Genomic DNA, 13,348 nt, shown 5'->3' on the forward strand with positions numbered 1-13,348 from the left:
TTAATACTTTGTTAATGTATTATTATACTCATAAATATGAATTTACAAATTATCTTATACTTGGTCATAAAAAAAAAAATATACATATATAATATATATATATATATATATATATATATATATATATACATTTCGGTGTATTAAATTTTGCTAAATATAGAGCACGGTAATGAAAAAAAAAAGATAAAAAAAGTAGGGTTATAAAAAGTAAAAACTTAATACAATTGATAAATGAATATATAAATAATAAATATATATAAAAATAAAAATAAAAAAAGAAATGTATCATTTTATAATATCATATTTTATGAGTATACAACTAAAATGTTTCATTTAAAAAAAAAAGGAAAATGAGAGAAAAAAATTAGATTAAATGAAAATATTACACGTCGGGCAAAAAAAATATATACATATATATATACATATATGTATTATATGTTACTAAAAAGTTATTAAATGTTTTGGGGTTGTTAAAATGTTATAAACATTTTTAAATTATATACATATAAATATATATATATATATATATATATATATATATATATATATATATATATAATTTATATATTATTATATTTTTAATTCTATATTTTTATTCATTTAATCTATATTTTACAAATTTAAAAAAAATCACACGGAAAAAGAAAAAAAAAAAAAAAAAAAAAAAAAATAATAATAATATAATAATTGTTATAATAATTATTTGTACTATTATTTCTTTTTATTTTTCTTCTTCTTTTTTTTTTTTTTTTTTTTTTTTTTCTATGATTCATAAATTGTCTAAATCGATATCTTGAACATCTTGGTCAACATAAGATAATTCACTTACAGGGGAAATATTACCATTCATGTTTGAAGGTTTTTTTTCTTTTTTTTGTTGTTCCCATAAATCTTTGCTTGCATATAATTTTACATATTCTACACAAAATTGAAAAAAATATTTAAGATAAATTAAGTGTATGATAAGATGACGATACTGATAATATTTATAAATAAATATGATGAAAAGAAAAAAAACACACATACATATACATATATATATATATATATATATATGTATATTTTTGGGGATCAACCTAAAATTGATATAGACGTATGAGAAAAATTATATAAAAATAATTACCTTTAACTTTTTCTTCATATATATTTTTATCTTTCATTAATAAAGAAGCAGCATCACTATTCAATGGATCGGATGGGTTAGGGTAGGTTAATAGTTGAGGTAAAAAAACTTCAAAAACGTTAACAAGACCTTTAAAATTATGAAAATAAAAATATATATGCATGTATATATATATATATATATATATATATATATGCATATTTATATGTGTGTTTATTTTTTACTATATAAGGGGGTCCATGTTTGATTTATAACATCGAGACACACAGATCCTGATGCCTCATCAACATTAGGATGTAATAATTTATTTATAAATCCTATAGATGGTGAAGCAAATGGATAATCATCAGGTAAGGTCACGTGAACTTTCCATATACCTCCCTCATAAGCAGCTAACCAAAAATAAAAAATTACATAAATATATATAATATTAAGTTATTATATTATATATATATATATATATATATATATATATACATATATATCACATAAAAAATAATATAAGGGCCTTACTTCCATTGGGCCCATGAAACATAACATCAAAATCTTGTGTGCTCCCATTATTCAATTCTAAATCATACCCAGCCATAATACTAGAAAAAAAAAAAAAATTAATAATACATATAAATATATATATATATATATATATATATATATATATATATGTAAATATATGTTATCTTCCTTTTTTCATAACTAACAGCTTGGTAAAATCACATTGTTTTCTTGTTAATGATGTTTGAGGATTCATCCTATAATTTTTTAATCAAAATATTTTATCCTTTGGAGAATTAAACTATATATATATATATATATATATATATATATTTATATAATTTTTTTTTTTTTTTTTTTAATTTATTTGTATTATTGTTGTCTTGATAATTATATCCTGATGCAAAACTTATTATGATGTTCCTAGGTATCTTTTCTTGTTTATTTATTTATATATTTAATTTCCTCCCTTTTGGTTTAATTTTTATTTTCCAACGTATGTCTTATTCAACTATGTTGTTTATATATAATATATTTATATTTTTTATAACGCAAAAAATAACAAAAAAAAAAAAAAAAAAAAATATTTATATGATTGATACTTTATTTGGAAAAAAAAAAAAAGAAAAAGAAATTACAATAAAAAAAAAAAAAAAAATACTATAAAAATAAAATTAATATGTGCGAAAAAAAAAAAAAAAATCAAATGTATAATTTATAAATATAATAATAAAGTCTAGGATAATAATAATAATAATTTATATATGCAGTAGATAACTACCAAATGCTTAATATTTTTTTAAACGTGTGCATTATTCATATGGTCTTGGTCTCGTTTTTTTTTTTTTTTTTTTTTCTTTTTCTTTTTCTTCTTATTTTTTCTTTATTAGTCTTTATATCAATAAAGGGTAGGAAATGAAGGAGAAAGAAAAAGAAAAGAAAAAAATAAAAATAATATTGAAAAAGGCAATTTTCAAAATTGAGTATTTCTAGTATTAATAAAAATCATTTAATGATATAATAAAAATACAAGGAAAAAGTATGAATATATAAATGTATTAATAAATATATACATATATAATATATATACAAATAAATGTAACTATGTTTATATACAATCGATTGATTATATATATATATATATATATGTTTCATATATCATATATTTTATATGTATTGGTGTATGCAGAAATTACGAATAACACTTATCAGATACTTTAATTTCTTTTATAAAAATTAAATTTACTATTTTGATACAAAAGAAAAAAAAAAAAAATTAAATAAAGTCTAATGATAAAAAAATATAAATTTCATAAAAATTTCAAGTGTCTCATTTGGGCAAAAAAAAAAAAAAAAAAAAAAAAAAAAAACCAAATAATACGTGTACATATTATATTTGTACATATATATGTATAACTATATGTATTTGTATATTCAAATGATTAAATATATATATATATATATATATGTAATATGCATATATTCCTCTTTTCCTATATTCTTTTTTGCTTATTTAATAAACATATATATATATATATATATATATATATATATATTTATATAATATTTATATATTTTCTTATTTATGTAAGTATGGTTTTGTACCCTTTTCCTTTTTTTTTTTTTTTTATAGTTTATTTCAAAAAAAAAAAAAAAAAAAAAAATTCATTTATGTGCATATAATGATATAATAATAATTAAAAGAAAAAAAAATGAATATTAAAATATATATATATATATATATATATATATATATGTACTTATATTTATGAAGGAAGAAAATATATATCATCTATATATTAGATCATAAAGAAAAAAAAAAAAATTCTACAACTAAAAAAATCTTACGTCAGTTGAATTATGTATGATAATAAATTCTTATATTTATAACATATGTATAAAATACTTATATATGTTTATACGTCTACGAATATAAATCCTTAATAAGAGAGAAAAAAAATAAAATATATGATATATATATATATATATATATATATGTTTAATAATTTTTACAGTCTTATGATATATATATATATGTATATATATATGTATATTTTATGATTGATTATATGTGTGTACTTATATGTTAAAAAAAAAAAAAAAAAAAAAAAAAAGCTCTTTAAAATATGCATATAATAAATGAGCTATTTTTATTATATATATTTTTTTTTCATCTTCTATACATAATAAATAAATCTCACATAATATATTTTAAATAAATATATATACATATATGTGGGGAAAAAAAAACAAGAAATGAATATAAATAAGGGAACGAGAAAATTATATTTTTTTAAACATCGTCTTATTATAAGATATGAAAATAAAAAATATATATATGAGTATAATTTTTTTTTTATATAGTCATCATCAAATGATATATAAAATAAATAGACAATGAATAGACAATACAATATAAATTAATTTTATGAAAAAAATTATAACATATATATATTTATATGCGTGTTAAAATATATATTAATTATATGTATATTCGAAAAAATAAATATATATATATATATGCATATATTGAATCAATTTGAAAGATAATTTTTTTTATTTTATTGTATAATGAAAAATTATAAATATATAATATATACTTGGACATAATATTATATTATGATTTGGTTATATAAAAATATGAGAGCTACGAAAAATAATATCATATTCATTACACATAAAAATAAGAATAAAAAATAAAAACAAATATAAGTGTATTATATATATATATATATATATATATATATATATATATGTTTATATGTTTTTATGGTATGTATACCTATTATTTATATCACATTGTAAACATCATTTTTTTTACATTAAAAATACGGACTATATAAATAAGGAGACTACTAAAGATATCAATAATATTATATGACTTATTATTTAATCATCTCATAAAAAATGCATTCTTATAAATTTTAATATAATATAACAAAAAAAGTAAATTTTCTTATTTACATAAAAAAAAAACATAATTCAATAAAACATTTATATGAAACGTTAATATATATGTATATAAATAAATCTGTCATAAAAAAAAAAAAATATTTATATATATATAATATTATTATTAATGTATTTTACAAAATGACGATTAAAAAATATAAAACGAATATATTAATTTAATAGTATTACATATATATATAAAATATATATATGACATATATTTTTTATATAACATTTAAAAGGTAAATATTAATAATATATATATATTTTTTTATTTACAAGGATAAAAGGAATACATATTTTTTTTATGTTTTAAAATTGTTATTTATCGATATGTGATATATTATTTATTTGTAAACATTAAAAGGATATTACATATATATATAAATTAAATATATGTATATCCCAATTTTTATTTAAGAAATAATAAAGTTATACATATTTCATTAAAATTACAAAAAGAAAAAAGAAATTATTAAAAAGTAGGAGATATATTAATACAAATATTACAATACATTTATATGTATAATATATTGAATACATTTTTATTTATTAATGTGTTTGTACTTGTATGTAATACATGTAAGAAATGTAGAATAAAACAAAAAAAAAAAAAAAATAAAATAATAATAAATATTATAATACGAAACAAATATACAACAAAATCAACATATATATATATAAAAAAAAAAAAAAAAAATACATATATTTTGTACTTATTTTTGATTCTAAAAAATTATAATAATCATACGTTAAAAGAATAAATTAACAAATTTAAAAAAATAAACAAAATTAAAAATTAAAAATTAAAAATTAGTCATAAAATCATTAAGGGTTGGCATAAAAATTGATATAATTAAGAATAACACTTTAAGAAAAAAAAAAAAAAAAAAAAAAAAAAAAAAAATGAAATGAAATGAAATGAAAGTAAGTCCTACAATATATTATATATATATATATATATATATATACAAACAATTTGATAATAAAACATATTACATATATATATTATGATTTATTTATATATTTTTGTGTGACCCCGTTTTGTTTTATTGGTAAAAAATTCTTTTATATTTTATCCAAATGAATCATCAAATTGTTATATATCACAATATATTTATATATACATATTAATGCTACCTTATTATGTTACAGATTATTTTGTTCCACACAATACTCTTACACATGTTATCACAAAAATATATATATATAATATATTAAGTTTATTCATTTTATTTATTCATCAATTGTTAATGCATCGTCTTATAGATAAAACATTTATCCATTTAAATACTCTCACTTTTTGTTACTACATAAGTGAAGCACCTATTTGATTTAACTCTTGAACAAAATTTTCTGGTCTAACAAAATCTGTGGTACCATAAATAATTTTTTTGTTTAATTTATCTTCGAGATCATTTAGAGCCGAGACCTCTATATAATTTCCTCCTCCTATAAGAAATATAATACATTCTTTAATATTTTCTTGTTTAATATATATTTTTTCATTTTTATTAGCAGATGGTGGTGTTTTGGGGTCTATATAAATAAATTGATCATTTAATGCAGAAGGTTTATTTTCTAGTAATGTTTCAACAAGTTTAGTAATTTTGATTTCTCTTCTTTTGGGTAGTAAATTTTTTGCTCCTTGTAAGATATTATATCCTTTATCAATAAATATATTACTATAAGTATTTAATTGTTGTTTAAATGTAGTACTATTAGAATGATTTAATGGTGTTGTATTTGTTACATTTATATTTATATTCATAGATTTATATTTATCTAATTGTTCAATAAATTGTATTGAAGATGTATCTATTTGTAAATTTTTTAATTGATTTATAAATGTATCAATAGTTTGTATATTCATATTTTTTTTTTTTGCTAAATATAAACATAAAAATGCACGATATTTATCCATAGCATTTCCTTTTGAAGAATTTAAAATATTATTCATATATTGTATACAAGTCTTATCATTTAAACATTCAAAATCAAATTCATTTTCATAATATTTGTCTAATTCTCTTTCTTTAATTTCTTTAATTAATTCTGTTAATATATTTGTATGCATATCTAAAAGTCTTTTATGTTCTGTCATTTCTGGTAGTATATTCATAGCATTCATAAGTCCCCCCGTAATATTATTATTATTATTATTACTATTACTATTTATATTATTTGTATTATTTGTATGTTCATTCTTATTAATATTTTTCATCTTTTCATTATAGCTGTTTAAACATTCACTAATATTATTTGCCACATCAGGAAAAGGCTTATGACAATTATTTTGAAAAAAAGTATCATTTGTATCAATATCATATGATTTTATAATACAATTATTTGTATCCTTCTTATTAAAATAAGAACTATTCATATTATTTGTATTATTATTATTATTATTATTATTAACAGTTTGTATATTTATTTTATTTAATTTAATATCAAACACATCATGAATTAAAGCTTGATATGTCCATGCATGTTGAATCATAACACTCAAGTCAATTTCTCTATCTGCTAATATTAGTAATGGTCTCTGCACATTCTTTGAATTAAATACATAATTATTAGTATATCTCATATTTAATAGTTCATAAATTTTTTCATGTAATTTATGAGCTATCATTTTTGAAGGGTTAGATGAATTTGAAGAAACCCTAATAATAGGTACAACACCTAATGTAACTAAAAATGAGATTAAACCTTCTGTAATTTTATTCATAACATTTTGTATTAATTCATCATTTGTTTCATGTAATATCTTAAAACAATATGGAATATTTAAAGAAAAGGTACTACTTGATAAACTAATAAATTTAATATATCTATCTGTAATTTTGGATATATAAGATACAATATTATTTTTTACACATTCACTTGCAAAATATTCAAAATTTTCTTGACTAACATAAGATAAAAAATTTATATAATAACTACCATACATATTTTTTACCATGTCTTCAATAACTTTATCAATATTTTCTTTATTATTATCAATTAAATAAACAGCATTCACTTCTGGAATCGAATTTCTTTCTTTCTGAATATTCATATTTAATGTTACACCATGATGTCTTAAATTTCCTACTTTTAATAAGGGGGCTAAAATATTCTGTCCTTCTTTATCATATATTAATATTTTCCATATCTTATCATGTGAGTAGTATAATATATTGCCTCTGTTATTTTCATTATACTCGTTTAAATTTAGCATACTAATGGCACTATTCTTCTGTTGTTCTTGAATATTCAGGGACATTATTTTAACAAAGTATTTTTCAAAAAAAAAAAAAAATAAAATGATACTATATACATAAAATAAAAGATATATATAAATATATGTATATACATATATCCTTTAAAGATTAATTTTTAATTTGCATACTTCAATATTGTCATAAAAACGAAGTTATCCTTTATAAATATAATAAGAAAATTAAATATTAAATAAATTTTTATAATTACATAACCATAATGATTGTATATACAATAATACCATAATCTTATGGTAATATATATATATATATATTTTTTATATATAATAAATCCTAGTTATAAATTTTTATTTTATATAACTTCAAATCTTTTTAACTTTTCTAATTGGAATAATTTCGAAAATAATAAATACAAAAAAAAAAAAAAAATAATAAAAAAAATAAATATGTATCATAAATGCATATAAATATATATTACATATATATATATTTATTTATTTATATGTTCTCTTAAATAATCATTGTTATGTTATAAATATCCATATATTTTAATTTAACAATGATTTAAAAATTGTTTTAAAAAAAAATTAATATATATATATATATAATATATATACAATATATGATTTAATTTTTTTATAATATTTTAAAAAATTATTTTTAGTTAACATAAGATACTTTTTATAATTATATGATTATATTATATATATATATAATATACCTAAGAAATAATATATTACATATATAAAATATATATTTATTCCTGTATATGGCTTTACGTCCATTTATATATGAACATATTATAGTTCTGTATTTTGTGGGACATATTTTTTCGTATAATTTATTAACGTTATTTCATAATAAATTTTCCCAATATTACCAATACTTATACCAATGCGCCTTGAAAGAATAAAAAAATATCATATGTATATATTTTAAAATATATATATATGTTTAATATTCGATAGAGAGAAAAAAAGAATTCTTTTCAAACCTCAATTCACCAATACACATTCCTCTTAAACCTTTATTCAAAGGAGCAATATTATGATCTCCAACCTTAAAAATATATATGAATAATATATATATATTACGAATGAATAACACTTATAAAATTAAATTTAATATATATTCATATTTCTTTTCAACAGTATAATTTTACCTTAAATTTCTGTTTCGCATTTCCGAATTGATAATCCTAATACATTTGTAATGAATAAATAAAAATATATAATTGTACATATACATATATTTATAAATTTTATATTATGCCTAACTGATAATATATGAGGCATAATATTGACGCCTGGTGCTATATATTTATTAAAAAAAAAAAAAAAAAAAAAAAAAAAATATTATATATATATGCATACATAAAATTATACGTAAACGTAATATTATTAAACTATATTAGCAAATATAAAAAAATATTCTTTTCTTTAGATCAATGTAAATATAATTGTATGGTTGATTTCCTTACAAAATGTTCTCATTTCTATTTCTGCTTCGTCATCCATTTCTAAGCCACAATTGAGAGAAGATTCTTTCAATACACGAACGCTAAAATTATTTTTTTTTTCATATTCATTTAATGTAATATAAGTCTCTTTATCACATATTACTAATGTAAAAATGTAAAATGTGAAGAAGTAAATATATGTACATTTCATCATTGTAATTAATTCAAATATAAAACATATAAATTAATAAATATATATATATATTGTATATTTTTTTTTTTTTTTTTTAAATATCATATATATAATGAAACATTTTTGCTCATTCTTGTACACTAATCAATCATAGTATTATATATATATATATAATATTTACAATTTATTATTTACTAAATAGTTTTTTGAATGTATATTTTATAAAATTATAAATATATCATATATTCAATTTTTTTTTTTTTTTTTTTTTTTTTTTTTTTATATGGCGTTTATGTATTGTATAAACGCGCGTATTTAACACTTTGATACAAATGTGTATTGTTACAATATAACTGGAAGGGGAGAAAATAAAAAGAAGTGTATATGTTAAGCTGATCATAAATACTCAATCAAAGAACATAGAAATGAAAAATAAGGTTGTAATTATTTATTTTTTAGTATACATTACATGTGTTATATTGGGAAAGTCAAAAAATAACCTTAAAGTTACGAAGGCATATTTAAGATATGGAAAGAATGATCAGAATATTCAAAATAAGGAACGAAAAAAAAAAACTCATATGTATTTGAATAACTCCACTTTGTTTCCATCAAAGAATAATAGCATACATAAAACATTTTTTAAATATAATAAATTTATTGATCAAAATAATGACAAAGAATTGTTTATGAAAACATTTTTTAAGAATGGGAAAATAATAAAATTTAGATATACTCATGAATTGTGGGCAAAAAAAAAAGGAGTAGGAAGTACTAAAAATGGTAGAGATAGTAATCCAAAGAATTTGGGAGTGAAAGTATTAGGTAATAATTTTGCACATGCTGGAAATATTATAGTTAGACAAAGAGGACGTACTTTTAAACCTGGTAATGGAGTAAAACAAGGAAGAGATTTTACACTAATAGCTGTTAAATCAGGAAAAGTCCATTTTTTTAACCGTGTTGTAAGTATTATTGATGTTAGTGAACCAAAACCATTGACATTCAAGGATATATATCAAGAAAATCCTACCATTATAGGTTTATCAAAAATGTGGATGTCAGCTTAATATAAGAAATAGAAAAATTTTTTTTTTTTTTTTTTCTATCTCTATTATATACTAAGGCCTATATTTTAACTTATTATTTTGTTTTTATTTTATGTTATGATTTTTTTTTAGTATACCTTTTTAATTTTTTGTTTGTTTTTTTGTTATTTTTTTGTTTTTTTTTGTTGTTTTTCTTTTTCCTTTTTTTTCTTTTTTTATGTAATTTTAAACTTATTATTTAAATAATATATTTTTATAAGATATAGACAAATAATACATCTTTAAAATATGTAATTCTTGAATAAGTTATTTAATTTTTGTTGGTTGTAAAAAAATATTATTTCAATAAATAATATCAGATATGTGATTTATGTAGAACAATGAATAAAAAAACGAATATAATTGTTCTATAAACATTTATTATTAAATCATTATTTTTTTCTCAAGAATAAAATAAATAAATTAGTATAAGTTTTGAAAATTATGAGCGGTTCATATATTTTTTTATTAAGTAGCCAAAATTAAGAAAAAAAAAAAAAAAAAAAAAAAAATAAAATAAAAAAATAATAATAATAATAATATTTTGGCTTGTTCTTTTTTTTATATCATAAATATAAATATATATATATATATATATATATATATATATATGTATTTATTTATTTTTCTGTTTTATTTCATAAAAAGGAATATTAATAAAATAACTACATATATTATATCCATTAAAAAAATTATATATTTTTTTTAAAATTCAATTTAAGAAAATATATATCTATATATGTGTGTGTCTGTTTTTACAATCCATTTTATTTTATTATTAAAAGGCTTATTTACTTCTTTTTTTTTTTTTTCATTATAATGTAGACATTATATTATTTTAAATAAGTGTGTTGTCCCATATGTTATTTCATTTTCATTTATTTATTACACAAAATATATTTGTATTAATCTTTTAGTTAGTTTTTTTTTTTATTTGTATTTATTTATTTATCATTATTTTTTTTTGTTTTTGCTATTTTTTTATCTTCCCCTTTCTATACTTAATGATATATATATAATTTTATAATTGTTTGGTTTTTTATTTATATCATATAAATTGATAAATAGAAACATAAAAATTTCCAATGAGTCAAAATAAAATCTATAAAACCAATTATGGATATAACAATCCAATTTTGTTAAATAAAAATGAACGAAATATAAATACGTATGTCAACCAAAAGACAATGACCAATAAATTATTAACAACATATAATAGAAGTCCATTGCAATCAAATTATGATCCTTACATTCCTAAGATTATGCATAGTTCTACAATTAAAAAACAAGGGGCAATAAATAAAAATGATGTAGATAAAATATACAAACCAAATTATATTGATGTGAATAATTTATCTAACTCCAAATATATTCTTTCTAAAAATACACCTGAATATATAAATGGAAAAAAACAAATGATAAACATATTTGATAATATCAAAAATGAGGAGAGGAATAAAAGTATTAATTATTATAAACATAATAATATTATTAAAATACCTTCAAGTTATAATTCAAATAATGCAAATAATATAAAATCAAATAATGTTAATGATGGTGTATTACAAGTTCAAAAAGGCAGTATACAATATGATGCTAAAAATATGAATACATTTCATAACAAAAATAATGCAAAAGGTAAATTTATTAAAAGACTAAATAATATCAATAATAAAGAAGTAGCATCCAATGTGGATGACATAAAATTATTGAAAAAATCGTTGCCCGCTAAAATTAGCTCAAGTATAAAGACAAATTATGAAAAAAGTAATGTTTTAGATCATAATAAAAATACAAATGTTAAGGTAAGTAAAATTTCTATTGAAAATAAAAACAATAATATAAGAAAAAAAGAGAATATGAAATTGGCCCCAAAATATGGAATTAATAATAAGGATAATAAAAATATGATTATAGAGAGTGTCAAGGTAGTTAAGAACCCCAAAGAAATTACAAAAAAAAAAACAAAGATTGTACAAAATAAATATAAGAATCCATTACCAAGTTACATATGTTTAAATTTTTATGACAATTCATTAAATTTAAATAACGGTCTCAAAATGTTTAATGATATGATAGCTGTTGATAAGAATCAAAAGATCAAAAAATGGAATGGGTATGAATGGGATAAAATGGAAAAGGATTTTCATTTTTTAATAAAAGCTCGATATGATAATAAAGGTAATATATGGTGTATAAATAATTCTTATGAAGTTTTGAGAATTATGAGAAATAAATTAAAAAATTTTGGACATATGGGGAAGGAAGAAATTATCGACATTGGATTTGACAAAAAAAATATATTATGGTGTATAAACCGTAAAGGACAATTATTAAAATGGGTTAAAACAAAATGGGATAATATAGAATACAAGGGTTTTCATAAATTAATATGTTTATCATTTGATAAGAAAGGAGAATTATGGGCAATTAATTTGAAGAAGGAACTAGCCATGTGGGATAAGAAAAATAAATGTTGGGATGAAAAAAGTATTAAGGATAATTTGAAAATATCTTGTATAGATTTTGATGGAGATGGAAAGTTATGGGTAGTTTCTAATTCAGGTGCATTATTAACATATTCAAAAGATCAATGGATAAATTTTGGATTGGTTTGCTTGGAAGAGTTAATATGTATAAGTTTTAAAAAATTGCAAGAATGAAAAAAAAGAAAAAAAAAAGAAATGTAAAAGGGTATAGTTCAATATATATAATATGAAAAGATACAAAAGGATATGTTAAGCGCACAATATACGATTAACACTAATATTTATTTTATTGGTGATTTTTCTTTTCTTTTTTTTTTTTTTAAAT

General features: G+C 18.0%; 5 protein-coding genes across 5 annotated transcripts; 2 read left to right on the plus strand and 3 right to left on the minus strand.

Moving 5' to 3' along the window:
• Nucleotides 1-769: 769 nt before the first annotated feature.
• On the minus strand, nucleotides 770-1,874 carry PADL01_1032300 (ubiquitin-conjugating enzyme, putative; the record flags this gene model as incomplete). The annotated part of the gene is made up of 5 exons (XM_028682401.1): nucleotides 770-918; nucleotides 1,124-1,252; nucleotides 1,348-1,515; nucleotides 1,637-1,716; nucleotides 1,825-1,874. The coding sequence occupies 5 exons, from the start codon at nucleotides 1,872-1,874 to the stop codon at nucleotides 770-772; spliced, it is 576 nt and encodes a 191-aa protein (XP_028538683.1).
• Nucleotides 1,875-5,879: 4,005 nt separating this feature from the next.
• Nucleotides 5,880-7,838, minus strand: PADL01_1032400 (Sec1 family protein, putative; the record flags this gene model as incomplete). The annotated part of the gene is made up of 1 exon (XM_028682402.1): nucleotides 5,880-7,838. The coding sequence occupies one exon, from the start codon at nucleotides 7,836-7,838 to the stop codon at nucleotides 5,880-5,882; it is 1,959 nt and encodes a 652-aa protein (XP_028538684.1).
• Nucleotides 7,839-8,594: 756 nt separating this feature from the next.
• On the minus strand, nucleotides 8,595-9,467 carry PADL01_1032500 (conserved Plasmodium protein, unknown function; the record flags this gene model as incomplete). Its single annotated transcript, XM_028682404.1, has 5 exons — nucleotides 8,595-8,694; nucleotides 8,789-8,853; nucleotides 8,957-8,992; nucleotides 9,072-9,100; nucleotides 9,275-9,467. The coding sequence occupies 5 exons, from the start codon at nucleotides 9,465-9,467 to the stop codon at nucleotides 8,595-8,597; spliced, it is 423 nt and encodes a 140-aa protein (XP_028538685.1).
• A 404-nt stretch (nucleotides 9,468-9,871) lies between these two features.
• On the plus strand, nucleotides 9,872-10,516 carry PADL01_1032600 (apicoplast ribosomal protein L27 precursor, putative; the record flags this gene model as incomplete). The annotated part of the gene is made up of 1 exon (XM_028682405.1): nucleotides 9,872-10,516. One exon carries the CDS (start codon nucleotides 9,872-9,874, stop codon nucleotides 10,514-10,516), a length of 645 nt encoding a protein of 214 aa, XP_028538686.1.
• A 1,103-nt stretch (nucleotides 10,517-11,619) lies between these two features.
• On the plus strand, nucleotides 11,620-13,197 carry PADL01_1032700 (thioredoxin-like associated protein 2, putative; the record flags this gene model as incomplete). The annotated part of the gene is made up of 1 exon (XM_028682406.1): nucleotides 11,620-13,197. One exon carries the CDS (start codon nucleotides 11,620-11,622, stop codon nucleotides 13,195-13,197), a length of 1,578 nt encoding a protein of 525 aa, XP_028538687.1.
• Nucleotides 13,198-13,348: the final 151 nt, after the last annotated feature.

Source organism: Plasmodium sp. gorilla clade G2, assembly GCF_900097015.1.
Source record: "Plasmodium sp. gorilla clade G2 genome assembly, chromosome: 10".
Classification (NCBI taxonomy): domain Eukaryota; phylum Apicomplexa; class Aconoidasida; order Haemosporida; family Plasmodiidae; genus Plasmodium; species Plasmodium adleri (nom. inval.).